Source organism: Ceraceosorus guamensis (genome assembly GCF_003144195.1).
Source record: "Ceraceosorus guamensis strain MCA 4658 unplaced genomic scaffold IE81scaffold_18, whole genome shotgun sequence".
NCBI lineage: Eukaryota > Fungi > Basidiomycota > Exobasidiomycetes > Ceraceosorales > Ceraceosoraceae > Ceraceosorus > Ceraceosorus guamensis.
In genome coordinates this window covers 180,641-196,296 of record NW_020290013.1, presented here as the reverse complement: position 1 = coordinate 196,296, position 15,656 = coordinate 180,641, and the positions used below count along the sequence as shown (strand labels likewise).

Here is a 15,656-nt window from a genome sequence, read left to right as displayed (position 1 = left end):
AGACCGGAAACAGACACACATTCACACCAACCAACCCGCTTGCGCGGCAAAGGTTGGGAAACGTCGCGCGTTGGCAGCTGTAAAGCGCCTCTGCTAGGCTACAGGATTCCCACACTCCTGCCTCAGTCATGAATCCCCTCACCTTCTTTCCTCCACCATCGCGCTCCCTATCTCGACAAGGCGCGCCACCTCTCCGCAACAGCACCGCCACCGGCTCTTCATCGCTCTCCAACTCTACCAGCGCTCTGGGTGGAGCAGCTAGCAACGGCATCGGCTCATCATTCACCCCTGCAGGCGGGAGCAGCAGCAGTGGTCATCACAGCCGCCATTCCCGAACGCCCAGCTCGAAATCCAGACCCGCTTCATCGAGCAGCGCGCGCAGGCAACGTCCGCACTCCGCCATCGACAGCAGCGGCAGCCAATCAAACTCTACGACTCCTCCATCCGGTCCATCCGACTCGGAGGCTACAGCTTCTCAAGCTTCGGGCAGCAGATCTCAAAGCAGGCGGCCATCCACTTCTGCAGCAGGGGCCAGCGCAACAAGCAGCTTCGATACAAAGGGAGCTTCTCTAAAGATGTCCACTCGAGCCAAGGTCCCTTCGCCCCGCGGCGGTCTGTCGCGCACCATGTCAACCAGCAGCACAGAAGGTGGCAGTCTCAGCGCTGGAGCCCTCTCGGATGCGGGCGGTGCTGCAAGCACTTCCGCTGGTAGCGACGCCAGTCGCAATGGCAAGAGCGCGAATCCAGAGCAAGGCAGTCCCAGGACGAAAGACGCAGCCGCGGCCAAAGGCAAACCGCCGGGCATGTTCTTTGATTGGGTGAGACCGACTGAGATCGCTCAAGCTTATCGCATGGAAAAGGAAGGATTTGGAGAAGATGCTGCGAGCTTGGACAAACTCAAGTACAGGCAAAAGAATGCCGGTCACTTGTTCCTCGGAGCCTTCTTGCCCACGCCGCCGCCCAAGATTGCTGGACCTCTAAGCATCTCCGCGACGCCGCCTAGACAACTCCTTGCCTATACTTGCGGCACAGCAGCCGCCGCTCTCACCCTTCGCAGCATGTCGGTGCACAGCACGGATGAGGATGCATGGCTGGTCTGCCTTCATTCTGTATGCGTCTTGCCTTCATTCAGAGGCCGGGGTCTGGCCAAGATGACGATCGAAGAGCTGGTCAAGCGACTGCAGAGGGCTGAGCTGCAAATTGGGGACGCAAAGTCGAGAGGACCTCAACGAGGCTACGAATGCGTAGCTTTGCTAGCTCACGAGGAGCTTATCCCTTTCTACGAAAAGTGCGCCTTCAAACTCCTGGGAGTGAGTCACGTACAGTGGGGCAGTGGGAGCTGGTTCGAGATGCGGAGATACCTCTTTCCGAAAGATGGAAGCAAGCCAAAGGCGATTGCAGAAGAGGCGGAGGAGACGGCCTCTGCAGGCGACGGGAGTGTAGCTGCAGCAGCTGCCACTGCTGAGGGCGACAAGAAGCAGGCAGCGTCGACAAGTCTCGCCACCTCGACGTCGGGATCCTCTTCTGATTCCAACGCTCGCAAGTCTCCCCCGCGAACACCACCGGCCAACAAAGGGGCAAGCATCGTGACGGACGTGAAAGGCATTGTCGATAGCCCAGGTGCCGCTTCGGTACTCGGCGAGACGACCTTTTCTGCGGCGCAAGCTGCTTCGCCGATTGCTGCCGAGGCCCCTGCGACAACCCCGTCCAGTGCGCAGCCGCCGCCGAGCTCGCAAGGCGGCAAGACTGGTCTGCCCCAAGGCATGACGCAGGAGCAGCTCGTCGCTGCGCTCCGCTCTCAGACCCTGAGTCCGTCCACATCAGGTCCGCGCAACCCTGGAATGGCCTATTCGTCCGTGCTTGGCCAGGCGCTGGCGGCCAAGACTGCGGTCGAAGATGCCTTCCACGCTCTGGAAGCCAGATTGGTCAATCGGGAAAGGAATACGAACATAGCGGAGCTCTATTGTCCCAGAGAGGAATGCGGATGCAAGCTCATCAAAAAGAATGTCGCGGAGTGGGAAATCGCCGAAATGGGTCCGGTGAGTTCGCTTTGCGAGGCGGAAGCTCGTTGATGCGTGCTTGCTCACCATGTTGCGCTTCCTTATCATAGTTGTCGTCGGCGAACCTCTCGCTTCCCAATTCGCCAGCGCCTCCTTCAGCGCCTCAACCGCCTCCGCCTCCCCAATCCGCCCTTTCCAGAATTCGTTCTGCAGTCCCCTCGTTCGGCGAGCAGAGCGGCTTGGGCGTGACGCGCACCCCTGTGCGGGGCTTTTGGACCCTCGTGTCTCCCCTCTCTTTCGAGAATATCGGCTTCTCAAAAGACGCGGCGTGGGTCGTTCCCGACCTGCCCACTTCGCCCAATCCTTCATCCGGAGGCATGTCTCCCATCGACGAAGAGGGAAGCGGCAAGTCTGCCCGCAAGCCTCTGGCAAAGCGAAAGAATTCTCTGTTCTGGAACACGACGGAGAAAAAGAGGCTTGCTCAAGAGGAAAAGGAAAAGTCGGAGGCTGCTGCTGCAGCTGCAGCAGCAGCGGCGGCTGAAGGGAGGAATCGAGCAGATGGAGATGGAGCGCAGGGTAGAGGAGGGTCTTCGAACCTGACGGTCAAGGTGAAATACCTGCTTTGCGCCGAGTGCGATTGCGGGCCGCTCGGATATACCGTCTTGCCCGTCGGCATGCAGGATGGAGGATTTGCGAAGTCTGTAGGCGAACAGATCAAGCCCGATGCGCAGCCTAGCGCTCAACCTGCCGAACCGCCCATCTTTCTCATCGCGGCAGATCGAGTCAGGTATCGCTTTCTAAAGAATTGAGGCCGAAGCGCTCGCTACGTAGTGCGCTATCTTTTCCCCTCGCACCCCTTTTCTCCTCTCCCGCCTCGACCTCTCTTGCAATCGCTCGGATTGCAGCTGCTGCCGGCCTGCGATGCACCAACAACAACAGCTTACCACATTACAAGACGATTCTCCCCCAATCTCATTCACCCTCGACGTGTGCGCTCGTATGAACACCCACTGCCCTTCGTAAATTCTCCATGCGCTGCTCTCAATTCAATCCAGTGTGCTTCCGTCTCACGTCGTCTGAAGCATGCGAGAGCATGCTGTTCACGATTGCTGCTGTGCGTGCGATTGATGAGTCGGGCCAGGTACATGCGAGCGATCGCGGGGAATGAGGAGCGTTGGCGGAAGTGTGTGACGGGTTGCCTTGCGCGAAGAACGAAGCAGCAGCAGCAGCAGCGCAGGCAAGAGACGCAAAAAAGAGGGGGACGGCAAGCAACAAAAAGGTGATGCGCTCGGGTATCGTTCGGTGAAGGTGCAAAGCGGAGCGCCAAGCAAGTACATTCAAGATTGCAAAGAGCGGGAAAAAACCAAGGAACAAGAGGGTGACTGACGGAGGATGATGTCGTCGGCTCAGCACCTGAAGTCGGTGACGCGGCCAGTGGCGACGTTGCGGGGAATCTGAGGTGCGGCAGGGACAAGGGATTGGGGCTGTCAACTCTTGCATCTCTTTTCATGTCCTCGTCTCAGGGCACAAGGACGGGGGCCCGCGGCCCATAAGCGCACGCTCAAAACTCACCCAGCCGTACTGAATGCCCTTTTTGACGCTCCACTCTTCGGCCGTGCCGTCCTCCGTCTTCCAAGTCCAAGCCATGTATCCCGAACCTCTGCTGTACGCATCCACCTGCGTTTGCCAGAAGCGAGCGAGCAGAGCCTTGTAGCCAGCCGAGAAGCCGGAAGCGGGACCTCGCTTGGGTCCGCAATCGCCATACTTGGAGGAATTGGGATAGCTGCCGTCGTACCTCGACCCCACACCTCTTCCGTTGAGGTACTTTGCGCAATCTGTGAAAGCGGGCGAAAACTCTCCGACGACTAGCCACTTGTCCTTGTTCAGCTGCTCATACTTGGATCCGAGGGAGCAGTAGTAGTCTTGCCTAGCTTGCGCTTTTCGCCGGATGGAAGTGTTGTCGAAGACGGTGTAAATGTGAAGATCCAGCGAGACTCCCGACGCCCCATTGTCGGATGAAGAGAGGAAACCGTTCCAGTAGTCTCCGCCTTTGAAACCATCACCGAGCGTGACGACGAGGTTGCCCTTGTCCCGAACGATCTTGTATCCATCCCGATAATACTTTTTGAGAACACCGTCATCCACATTGACTGGCTCGTTGACGAGCTCGATGGAGACGACGCTGGAAGCGTACCGGTCCTTGCTGAACTCGTTCGACAAAGTCGAGATGATGGCCAGGGAGCGCTCTACATTCTTGGTGCCGTTCGACCAGCGCGCTTTGCCTTGGCGGCCACTGTGGTTGAAGCCTGATCAGGTGCAACGTCAAAGGAGTCAGATGGAGCACTCTTCGCCACACGACCTCCTACACTTACCGTTCTGGCTTCCGGGCAGACCGTGAACGTCGACCATGACCTTGAGGCCAATGTCGGCTGCCCAGCCCGCCGCTTGCTTCAGCAAGTCGTACTGGTTCAGCTGGAGGTAAGGCTCTGCACCCTGCACATCGAAAGCCCAGAACCCAATGGGAATTCTGATCCAATTGAATCCCGCATTCTTGATGTCCACCAAGTCTTGTCGAGTGTAGAAAGAGTTGAGATGAGGTTGGAGTAATCTGGCGCCGGCCGACTTGCCTAGACGCGACCACAGTGTCCATTCGTCAATGATACCGTTGTTGGAAGGGCCGGTGCTGTCGAATAGAGAAGGGGTGATGAAAGGTTCCAAAACGAGCCAGCCGCCCAAGGAGACACCTCGAATCAGATCTGCTCCTTGACTTGGTCCGCCGTAGTTGAAACGGAAAGCAGGAGCGCGAGAGGTAAGGTTCTGGCTGAGGGCCGTGTTGTCCACCTCGCGAGCGATGGGCATGATGGCGATCTCATCCGCATCGGCTCGCTCGACCACATCCGCTTCGGTCAGGCGGGCATCGTGATGTCTCCTGGATCGAAGAGCGTGCGAGACGAGCTGATCATGGGATACCTCGCTTGCGATGCTGGTGCTGGCCAGAATCGCTGCAGCGAGGCCGACAAAAGCCGACGAGAGGCGCATGGTGACGGTAAGCAGGGGTGGTGCTGCAAAATCGCAATGGCGTGCGCAGTAAGAATTGTCAAGTCGTCTTGAGGAGCAGAATCGGAGACGAGGTCGAGGTCAAAGTCAAAAGAATGTGAGAAGATGAGGGAGTGTGTGCGGTAAGCGTCCGCGACTGTGAGCAGGAGAGACGGGTCCAGGCAAAGCTTGCCGTACAGCGTGACTGGGAGAGAGAGTGAGGAGTAGCAAGAGGAGGAGGGAGTAAGAAGCCACAAGGTTGAAGGGGAATTGCGGGGAAAAGGTCGAAAAAATGCAGGAACCTGCTTGTATATGTAGTCTTTGTGCAAATGCGCTTTCGCTCTCGAGTCAGCCTTTGAGCGGGGGGCCGAGAGCAGCGGGCATGGGGAGCCGCCCGATGCAGGACTGAGTGGCTCTGGTGCAAGCACTGCTGCTGGGTGTTTGTTAGGCACAGCAGCTATGTAGTCCACCAAGGGGCTGACGACGAGCACGCAGCTAGCTCGGTTGAGCATCGTGACTGTCAAGCCAGCCGAGGATCCGCTGCTTGATGTCCATCATCGTCGTCTGCTGCTCGCACCGCTGCATTGACCGACAATCCAATTTGCACGCGGGCCAAGACGGGAGCAGCAAGAAAGAAGGTTGTACAGTACACAAAAGATTGTCGGAGATCGAACGCCGTTAGAGCGGGTCCGCTTGCAAGCGCCTTGGAGCGAGTGGCTGGCTGCCTGACCCGCGTGCCGGTGCGGTGCATCAAAACACGGGCAGCGGCCAAGTGCTGTCGAGCGTTGCAGCACCCATCCACACTTCTACCACCCTCCTGACCGTCGAGGAGCGTTGGGCGGGAGCAGCGAGCGGATGGCTTTTGGGCTGACGTTCCAGACAGGAGGTGTCTAGCGCGAGCATGTTCGTGCACGATCTCCCAGAGCGAGTCGCAGTGTAGCGCTCACGAGTCGATGTGCGCGAGTCGTGAGTACCGGCGAACGTGGAGCACACGAACCCCCGCTCAGAGCAGCTGCACATGCACCAATCGCGAATATGCTGCTGCTGCTGCAGGGGTCAAAGCACCCAACAGGCACGCTCAGCAGCGGCTCGAGGCGTGAGTCGCGAGTGTGTTCCGAGGCAGAAATCCCCATGCACGTTCTAGCGCATATATGCATCGGGGAGGCGCATGCGCGTGCCTTCGCTCGCTACGTCCTGTCCTTGACTCTTGACTTCAGAGAAGGCAATTAATCACAATTGACTGGAGTTCCTGGCTGGCTAGGTGTCCATTCGCATCAGCTCGGGTATCGACTCCTGCTGGCTGTGCGAGTGCCTTTCCCCTCCTGCTCTTCAGGCAGAAAGATGATGATGCTGAACTAGTGACTTTGATGTGCGGACGCCGGCGATCCACTCGGGACTACGAGATCATGGCAACGCTTCGACTGCTCGCTCCTCGCCCGCACGCAGACGCCGAACTGGCCGCGAGTCACGCGTAAGAGTGCTTGCTTGGCCATCCCAGCATCAACTAGTTGCCAATCGACGGGACTCGCCATGGCAAGATGGAACATATCTTGCTCCGAGCCGCGAGAGGTGGGATGGCCGATGAGGCTGCAAATGTTCACGTCGAGCTCTCGTGTCTGCAGTCGAGTCGATCGCTGGCTTCGTGCTGCTGCTCAGAGCCGTGTCGGGGCCGCCGCACGAGCCAAGCAAGGAGGCGATCCCTGTGCTGTTTACCGCGCACTCATGACGATATGCTGTACGTGCTGATATACTTGCGTATATTCGAAGTCTGCTGCATGCTCATCGATCTTGACTGCCCTGAAACGGAACGGCTTTCAGCACGCGCTCGAATAGCTCTGATAGTTGCGATGCGATCACCCCATCGACGAAGAGGACAGCTCAAGAGTCAAGAGTTGAAACCGACTGGATGCTCTGAGAGGAGCACAAGATCGCTGAGTGGAGAGTCAGGAGTGTCGAGCGTGCTTATACAACCGTCCAAACGAATCTTGAATCTTGAATTTTGAATCCTAAGGCACATGCAGCCATCGCGCTCCTTCATGGCTTCAAGGTGGCGAGTCACGTGCTCCGCCATAAACAGCGTCAAGCACATCCACGCGCCAGAAAGCAGCAACGTCTGTATAGCCAACGAGCTCTCGACTCATTGAGTCAAAGTGGTTTGATCGGCACGACAATCGCCACAGCTAAGCCTTGTTCAGAGAACTGGTTCCAGCCAGCGTTCTTTGACATTTGGTAGCCACAATGGAGTTGGCGCCAGGGGCAAAAGCCACGCATAAGAAAGGCAGGTATAGAGCGGCACAGAACCACACTTCAGGATGATCCTTTGCATCGTGCTGCTATGTCGTATGGACTGACCAAATCGAATAATATTACAATGCAAGCAGAGCATCGCTCATGATTCACGTTTGCATATGCTTCGTACGATGACATCTACCAGATCCTGCTTTTGATCATCGAATAACGCGAAACGTCCATTAGAGAAGGACCCTTGCTAGATTTGCTGCTGCTACCGCCGCCGCCGCCGCCGCCGCTCTCCACTTTTCCTCTTGCAGGAGCTACTTGACCTCGCATCCCAACGCTCCCCGCATCGTCTTCCGCTCGATCAACAAGCTGCGCAATCTTTGCGTCGTGCAGCTGAGATTTCGGCATTCCAGTGTCAGTGCACAGCTGTTCACAGTTCTTGCTAAATGCTCAAGAAGGCAGCTCTGGGCACTCACCCTCTCTTCACGATCAACGCCGATCGGTGCTCTGTCCCTGGCATTCAGCTCTTCCTCTTGCTCTCGCTGCTGCATAGTAGCGTAGCGATGAGATGCGTAGCTGACGAGGTTGAGCCCGAGCAGAAGCTTCAGTCCCACCAAACTGATGGGGGAGCGAACACGACCATCCAAAATCAGCGTGCTCGTCAAGCTCCGCAAAGTCGCGGCGCTTGACACTCACAAAACCCAACCGATGACGACCGTTAGAGCCCAAGCTGCGCTCCTTGCGATGGTCGCCGCGATCTCGTTGGCAGCGCCTTCAGGATCATGCGCACCCAACATCCTCGCAGCTCCTCTCGCCAAGCCAATTCCGTAGACGAGCTTGAAACCGCTCTGAGATGCATGCGGAGCGGCGCACTCGTCGAAATGACTCGTGTCCCGCAACATGCCGAGAATTTGGCTGGTGATGCGGATCAAAAGGCATGCCAAGGGCAGCGCTGCGAATCCCAGTCGACGGGATACGATGGGACTTTGATCGACAAAATTGTGCTTGCGCGATCCTTGGGCTGAGCCAGGTCCAGCGACGAGGTCTCTGCAAAGGACGTCCATGAAGCGTCCGTAGACTGCTGGTCTGATGTGGTTGAATTTTGTGATAAACGCGTGCTTAAGCCAGTCGACTATGCACTCCGATGCGAGAACGATTGCGACCGGCACGATGATGGTTTCCAGCATGTTCAGGCTTGGAAACACTGTGAAACTCGTCGGCAGTGGCCCTGTTCCTCCCTCGATGCTGGCGCTGATGCCTGATATCTCAATCAGGTTGCGCAGTGCAATGGCGGACAGCATCAACCCAAGTTGAAAGCGCTCAACAATGTCAGCGCAAGTGAGCTGGAACAAATTCTCCTTCTCGAACTTCTTGAAGACGCTTCCCTTGATTTCGACGAACTGGTTGGATATCAACAGTGTAAGCAGAGCATTGTCGTAGCTCATGATCGCAACATTGAGAGTGACGAGCTGATAGAATAACACGAAAGTGTGCGCCAGGATGTACGCAAGAGATAGCAGAAAGAAGCCAGTCGGTCGAAGATAGGGTTGCCTGCCGTCCTTCCGTCGCGCCAAAGTCGCTCGGGAGAATAGACTGTCGAGCAAATCTTGTCCGAATGAGCAGCAGAGGCGATCCGCAATTTCCAGCACGTTGAAAATGACGCTGAGCTTGACGAAATCTTGCCCTCGGACACTGTGGTACATCTTGCTTGCGTCTGTCACTCGCGAGAGGATGTAGCAAGAGAGCACGATCAGAGCCGCCTTGAGAAGGTCGCACTTGTGCGACGAGTGGAGGTATCGGCGTTCGCCGCCCAAGCACCACCTCATCAGGTTCGCCGTCCAGACGTACAGTGCCACACCGAATCTGAGAGGTAGGATCGTGAAGGTGTAGAGGAAAGAGTCGAGGCAGACAGCGATGCCAAAGACCATGATCTTGTAGTGGTGATGGAGTCCTCCACAGTGAGTCGTGAGATCGCAGCGGGCATCTACCAAAGATCACTCACCTTTTCCATCCAGAAGGGGATCGCAATGAAATTCGTTACGCGCTCCCACTTCATTTCCTGTGTGGAGTCGAAGTCCGTGGCAACGATCTCTTCTCGAAGGTAATCCCACAAACTCAGGGAAGACTGAGAGCCCACAAGTGGCAGTGTATTCAGAGCAGCCTCTGACTGCGAGTGCGATGATGGGCGAGGAGTCGAGACCTCGATGGGAGAAGCGCGCCTGGCTGCGAGAGGAGTGTTCGGCTCCACGATTAGATGCTTGACGTCATCGCGGCGTGGCGCCTCCCAGTGAACAGCTTCAGCATCGAGGCGTGAGGTATCCGACACAATCGACTCGTCTGAGTGATACGCGGAGGGGGGCGAGTGCGTGCGGGGCGTGACTGCGCCTTCCTGCTGGGAGAACGATCCGGCTCGAGGCTGATTCCTCTCTTGCAAATGCTCAGATGCCGCACTGGCATGTGATGCTGGTGGTGACCCTGGCAAGTGGTTTGCTGCAGATACAGGGTGTTCCCTGCTGTGAGCGCGCGAGTGTATATCTGCTTTGCTTGTGCCTCCCGATCCGCGAGGATCTTGGGCCTGGCTCTGATCGAGCGTATCGTTAGAGCTCGCACGAAGTGTAGCCTCGCGGACATCGCCACCTCCTCCTCTGGGCGCACTGCGTACATGTGCTTCCCCAAGAGTGTCAGCTCGATTCGACCCACTCTCGATATTTGATTCGCGATGAGAGTCGGCTAGACCCGAAGGTGAGGCGGGTTTCGCAATGCGAGGAAGGGTCAGCTTGTCGAAGCGGATGTCGTGTGCCCGCTGGACTGGAGTCGCGTCGTCCACAGCCTCAGACAGTCTTGAGAAGGGGTCGCTGGGCAATTGCAAATCCTTCTTGAAGGACGCCTTGGTGCCCAGGGGCGTGATTGAGCGAAGTTGTGCGTCATCATGTGCAACGCGCCTCCCTGCCTCGTGCGTAGGCTCATACTGGCGCCCAGCGGCACGCTCATCAACGTCGCCGAGATGCTGCAAAGGCAAGGAGGGCTCACTGCTGTGCGCAGAGCTGGTAGGCTCTGTGTTGCTCAGCATGAGGGCTCTCCGACTCTGCTTGTATTGCTGCAGAGCATTCCTGTAGCTTTGCGCTTTGCTTGTCTGTGCATTCTGCTCTCTCGGAGATGTGCCCTCCTCAAGCGTGCCGTCCCTTGCTGGTGTTGCACCTCTGGTCGTGATGCTTTCATCCTCTTCGAACTCTGAGCCAGATGAAGAGCTAATTTCGTCTTCCCACAGCTCGTCCCCATCTTGCTCGCCCGCGTCTAATTCTCCATCCGATAGGTACTCCTCCGGTTTCAAATCATCTGAATCCATCAACCGCTGACTCGAAGTGGATGCGTGTCTTGGCTCCGCATCCGTGTCCAGAATTTGTCCACCATGAGCGTCCCGCACTGGTGCCTGTGAGTACCTATGAGGCGGCTTTCCTTGCTCGGTCTGCCAGTTCGATAGCGGGCTGGCATTCTCGTCTGATCGATCAGCAGATGCCACCACTTCCGTGCCATTGTCTGGCTCGTCCATCCATCGCTTCGGTGTGTGTGGAGGGGTCACTGGCACGGGAACCATGAGGTAGGTGGGTGGACAAGCCCGGTAATATGCATGTCCTGTGGGGTTGCTAGATCGCCGAGCACACGCTCAGACGGGTGGTGGTTGTAGTCCAGGTTGACGACTAGCTCGCCATACTGGATGTGTGGAGGTGCTGATGAAAAAGCAAGAGCTTACGGAGATTCGAGCTCCACTCGTGACTACTGTTTCCGGTTGCAAAGTGGACTCTGATCGCGCGGCCGTTGATGCAACGGTTCTCGATTTTAAGAAAGCATTTATATTGCGCAACGGACATGTGTTCGAGTTACGAACGTGCTTTCTGCCTCAGTGGTGAGGCGCTGTTGCGTACATTTGCGTGGAATCGGTGCACATGCGCGGATATTGTCGACTTGCTGGATCGCGCGGTATGGGTTCGATTCCGCAGGGTCACAGAATTGTAGTCACGTTGGTAACGCTGCCATCTTCCTCTTTCACCCCTCTGCGCAGATAACAGGTTGCGCCGCGATGCGCGTCACACGAAGCACAAGGGGCTCCCCAGGTCAGTTGAAACTCTCACGCCCCGCGCCATTGAAGCAAGCCCACGCAAAGTACGACAGCACAGATGCACTTTTTTTTCTCTTTTTGACTTTTCTTCTTTTTGTACTCAGCTGTGAATTATTACTGTGCTTTCTTTCATACTTGACTTTGGACTTCCGCATGCTGACAGCCAAAAGAAGTGCTCGAGCTTATACGCCATGCACGACATTGATCGAGCTTTTGCCATGTTATCACAATTCTTGATTTGGCAGGGCCGGCTAGCTTCACCTTCGCACTCAAGACTGTCAAGCTCATCTTCGTCATCTTGATGAAAATGGTTATCAGTGTCAGGAGTGGTGACGATCCTGCAGTGAATGAACAAATAGGTATTGCTTTGCTGTGCGTGAGGCGTGCAAGTAGAAAGAGAGAGGAGTAAGGCTGCGTACGAGGTGCAAAAAGAAGACTCATGACTGTGGTATCGCGAGGTAGGAAGAAGACGACATGCAAGGAAGCGACGAGAGGGTCCGGACAAGAAAGAGCAAGCTTGCGATTTTGTGACGACTAGTGTCAGTGGTCAAAGAGGCGGAGGGCAGATGATGACAGGAAAGAAGGAAAACCTTGGATCAGGCAGCAAGAGGTGATTGAAGAAATGCGATGCAAAGGGCAGCGGCCAGCCAAATCGGCGAGCGAACGGGACGAATGTGGACGCTCATTAGCAGCGTCTTTTCTGGTGGTGCCAGAGCTTGAGATGATCGAGAGGAATGACGGTGAACCTAAGAACCTCGAAAAGGCATGAAGTCGTTCTCCAGCTCCAGCATGCTGACGTGAGGTAAGTAAGAGGCGTTACGCCTCTGCAGCTCGTTGAATGGGACCGCCGGCCCAGCGACCGGCACCGTTGCCCAATTTTCGGCTGCATTGTCTCCATACGCCTGATAGTCGCTCGAGCATGATCCGCCGCTGCTACCACTCGGATCAGTGGAGCCCCACCACTCCGATGGTTCGAGAAAGAGAGAAGGCGCCCGATTAGCATAATTCGATGAGGGTGCCAGAGAAGTGGAATTGAGGGTCATCGTCGCTGGCGCTGGTCTCGTAGAAGACCCTAGAGCGAGTGAGAAAGGCTGGTAGTGAAGGCTTCCGAGCTCATGAGTGGACGATACACTAATTGAGCCGCCCCCGGAGCTTGCAAGAGGAGCCGTGGACTGCGAATGCGCATCAGAATCGGTGTTCAAGCGAGGCGCTGCAGCGATATAGCCAGCAGTCACATCACACTGCTGCTCCAGAAGCTTGCGCGTGTCCATACATCCAGCTCTGCCGCCAAGCTGAAGCAACGAGCGCAGCGAGGACTGACTTCCATGGCCAACTTGTCGACTGGCGGATTGTAGTGCCGCATCCCAGCTCTCCCCACTGAGAATGCGAGTCGTGATCGCAGCGGCAGCCCAGGCACCTTGGTGAGAGGCTTGGAGGGGCTTCAAAGCGCGCGACACCTTCTCGCACCATACCCGGTGCAGCGGAGCTGTCGTACTGCTGCGCGAAAGCTTGCCCTCTAAGCGCACAGCTTGCAAGACGACGTAGCATGCCTCGAGCACTCGGTGCCAGCGTCCAATGCTGTAAGGGGTGACGTGGACGCTCAGGTGAGCTGATGATTTTCTTACTGGCAATTCCTCGTCGCTGATCAGGCTTGGAGAGCCCTTGTGCGTTTCACTCACTTGATAGGCGCGCCTTGCAGGTGTCGGACCATCTCTGACTCATTATTCTCCACCAAGTTGAGAGCAGTAGACACGAGGCTGGCAGCAACGCTTGTCAAATCCCCCTGAGCACCCCAAGATGCTCGTTCGGACAAGTACATGCTGCCAAGAGTACTCATAGCCTGATGGCAGAGCAACCAGCGGTCGCGAAGTATCACGGCCGCGTTGAGTGCGGACTTGTTGTCATGATTGTTCTCCTGCTTCAATCGCATGGAGAGGTCGGGGCGAAAGTACAGCTGGTGGAGTTGCTGAAGAATTGGAGGGACTCGGTGGAGCAGTCGTTGTCTAGCTGCTGGCTGCAAATCGGAGGAAGAGGGCGTTGAAGCGTCTTTGAGTGCCCTAACCCATTCATAGTTGAGGAAGGCGAGGTCGATGAGTCGGAGAGAGTACGCGACCCGGGTGTAGTGTAAGGATGCCGGAAGCTGGAGCACCCTTGGGTGGTCGAGCGCGTCCTGATCGATGTCGCTGGGAAGACGAGTCTTGAACCCAGCTTGGTTCAGTGAGCACGTCGTTAACCAGTCGCGACAGACAAACCACCACCTGTAATCACAGCACCATCATCGCCCGTTAGTCTCGACTACAGCCCAATCTGCGTTTGCACAAAATGGGCACACTCACCATATTCTGACCGCAAATTCCTCTTGCCGCGATGTGAAGTGTGTGAATTGAGGATCATCGCGAGACATTGCATGACCGGCAAGGTCATGAAGACGCATTTCGACACACGCGCCGATCAAGCCTTCCCAAAGCCTGTCCCACTGTCCGTCACGATAGCGTTTTTGGCTTTCGTAAATCATCAGAAGAAGCATACCTGCTTGCAGACCCGCCAAACTTTTGACTTGACCAGCATTGTGCACATCGACGGCTTCTTCTGCCAAGAAGAGGAGATCTTGAGATTCGCGAGGATCGACGCGATCATTTGACGGATGAGAGTCGGAGCATAGGCGGACGCAAGCAAGGAGCAGCGCGATGTGCTCCACCTTCCCGTCGATGACATCAGAAGCTTGTGCAGTCTCGGTGGGAAACTTGTAGAGAAGATCCGCTGTATTTCGGAGCAGATTCATGTCTATCGCATCGTGCATGACTGACAGCAGAGTCCTCTCCTATAGAGGGACGACATATACATCAGCTCGAGGTAAGATGGGGAGGTGCTAGGGCTACACACTCACAAATTCGGCAAAGACGGTCTCGCAATGAGCTCTCGATCGCAAGAGTCTACGGTAGGCTGCCAGTCGATAGACTCTTGCCTGGGCATCCAGATGCAAAGGCCACCTTCCGGCGACATCGTGCTCACGAGGGAATGAGTAATGGTTAGGTTTCCGTTGAAAGGTCGAAGACGCAGGTGGATTGAAGCCGTTGATGGCGTTCGACGAGCCGCGGTTGTCGAGAGCGATGGTAGAGAAGTAATGCTGCTGGTGGCTCTGAAGGTTGTTGAGTCTAGCATACGCCATCGCTTGGTCGACTTTCTTGGCCCTGACCTTTCTGAGCGGTGCAGCGCAGTGTTCTGCGGCGCCTTTGCGGATGCAACTCTCGCAGGGGAAGGAACCATCGCATCGCAGCTTTTTCTGCCTACAGCGTAAACACGATCTGTTTACCGTAGGCTCGATCGACTTCTTGCGTGGCATGCTCCTGACGAGATGAACAGCGTCGCTCAGCCCGCTTGTGGCGCGACCCGTGGTTATGCTACAGTGAAAAGGGGGCCCCTCAAGGGGTGGTACACGGAGAACGGACAGCGATAGGAACGGCGTTTGGGATGAACAAGCAGTACTCCCTATTTCCGGCCACGCCTTGCTTACGGTGTTATACGCGAATGCAGGTAAGCTTTTCAGAAACTGCTGCTGGCGAAGCGGATTCGCTGCAGCTCGATCTGGACAGACGTGTGAGTGTCAGAACAATACTTCTGACTCTTTATTGCGAAATGTAAAAGTGAGGACGAGCAAGCCCCCGCCAAAATCTCTGTCAGCCTCATGTACCAGGCTGAAAAGTGAAGCAGATCTTTGTAGCCAAGATCAGCCCTCTTGGCCCAACGTCTGGGTGGCAATGTGGCGAGCGATCAGATGCTGCCACGTTGGCACGACGCGTCGAGCGACGCATCGTGGGAGCGAGAATAATTGAAACCTCCTGCCAGCGCTACGCCAATTTGAGATTTCATTCGCATCTCGCTAGACTGTTTGTCCGCACCATGACGGTGGATGTGGGACACATTTCCACCATGATGGTCTAGCCGACGTCGTGGAGCTTGAATAATCAACACATCGATGAGCAATCAGTTGCGTGCGACCACGACTGGTGACGCAGCCTTTGCAGGTTAGAGCGCCGGGCACAGGCCGTGCGAGAGAGGTCACTGTGCAGCTCGGAGTGTCCGAACGCGGCAGAGCTGAGAGCTGAAGTTCTCATGCACGCAGCGTGCCACTGCATCGAGGGAAAGCTGCGCAGTGCCGCGTAATTGTGAGCCAAGCTGTTCTACGCCACCCTGGATCACGAAACATCGTGCATGGGGCGGCGTGCGCCTGCAGTAACTAGCGGCATGTAGTCTGCGCTTCAGGA

At 56.3% G+C, this 15,656-nt stretch overlaps 5 protein-coding genes across 5 annotated transcripts; 2 read left to right on the top strand and 3 right to left on the bottom strand.

The window, feature by feature from the left end:
- Positions 1-19: 19 nt before the first annotated feature.
- IE81DRAFT_72294 (hypothetical protein) lies at positions 20-2,893 on the top strand. The gene is made up of 2 exons (XM_025517570.1): positions 20-2,039; positions 2,111-2,893. Exons 1-2 carry the CDS (start codon positions 129-131, stop codon positions 2,807-2,809), a joined length of 2,610 nt encoding a protein of 869 aa, XP_025370769.1. The 5' UTR covers positions 20-128; the 3' UTR covers positions 2,810-2,893.
- A 613-nt stretch (positions 2,894-3,506) lies between these two features.
- Positions 3,507-4,859, bottom strand: IE81DRAFT_288497 (glycoside hydrolase; the record flags this gene model as incomplete). Its single annotated transcript, XM_025511765.1, has 2 exons — positions 3,507-4,306; positions 4,373-4,859. The coding sequence occupies 2 exons, from the start codon at positions 4,857-4,859 to the stop codon at positions 3,507-3,509; spliced, it is 1,287 nt and encodes a 428-aa protein (XP_025370768.1).
- A 1,456-nt stretch (positions 4,860-6,315) lies between these two features.
- Positions 6,316-7,093, top strand: IE81DRAFT_72299 (hypothetical protein). Its single transcript, XM_025517571.1, has one exon. The coding sequence runs from the start codon at positions 6,575-6,577 to the stop codon at positions 7,037-7,039; it is 465 nt and encodes a 154-aa protein (XP_025370767.1). The 5' UTR covers positions 6,316-6,574; the 3' UTR covers positions 7,040-7,093.
- A 290-nt stretch (positions 7,094-7,383) lies between these two features.
- IE81DRAFT_322264 (DUF747-domain-containing protein) lies at positions 7,384-11,060 on the bottom strand. Its single transcript, XM_025513578.1, has 4 exons — positions 9,277-11,060; positions 7,971-9,205; positions 7,751-7,892; positions 7,384-7,667 (listed from the first exon to the last, which is right to left on the bottom strand). The coding sequence occupies exons 1-4, from the start codon at positions 10,867-10,869 to the stop codon at positions 7,464-7,466; spliced, it is 3,174 nt and encodes a 1,057-aa protein (XP_025370766.1). The 5' UTR covers positions 10,870-11,060; the 3' UTR covers positions 7,384-7,463.
- Positions 11,061-12,137: 1,077 nt separating this feature from the next.
- Positions 12,138-14,601, bottom strand: IE81DRAFT_365650 (hypothetical protein; the record flags this gene model as incomplete). The annotated part of the gene is made up of 4 exons (XM_025516944.1): positions 14,279-14,601; positions 13,728-14,212; positions 13,071-13,649; positions 12,138-12,969 (listed from the first exon to the last, which is right to left on the bottom strand). Exons 1-4 carry the CDS (start codon positions 14,558-14,560, stop codon positions 12,138-12,140), a joined length of 2,178 nt encoding a protein of 725 aa, XP_025370765.1. The 5' UTR covers positions 14,561-14,601.
- Positions 14,602-15,656: the final 1,055 nt, after the last annotated feature.

What these genes read in the sequence shown, in the direction of transcription:
- IE81DRAFT_322264 (XM_025513578.1), bottom strand. Translation starts at nt 10,869, where the DNA reads ATGGTTCCCGTGCCAGTGACCCCTCCACACACACCGAAGCGATGGATG. An exon ending in TCCCCTTCTGGATGGAAAAG is followed by an intron (nt 9,206 to 9,276) that starts GTGAGTGATCTT and finishes CACCACTACAAG; the next exon opens with ATCATGGTCTTTGGCATCGC. An exon ending in GTCGTCATCGGTTGGGTTTT is followed by an intron (nt 7,893 to 7,970) that starts GTGAGTGTCAAG and finishes CTCCCCCATCAG; the next exon opens with TTTGGTGGGACTGAAGCTTC.
- IE81DRAFT_72294 (XM_025517570.1), top strand. Translation starts at nt 129, where the DNA reads ATGAATCCCCTCACCTTCTTTCCTCCACCATCGCGCTCCCTATCTCGA. An exon ending in AAATCGCCGAAATGGGTCCG is followed by an intron (nt 2,040 to 2,110) that starts GTGAGTTCGCTT and finishes TCCTTATCATAG; the next exon opens with TTGTCGTCGGCGAACCTCTC.
- IE81DRAFT_72299 (XM_025517571.1), top strand. Translation starts at nt 6,575, where the DNA reads ATGGAACATATCTTGCTCCGAGCCGCGAGAGGTGGGATGGCCGATGAG.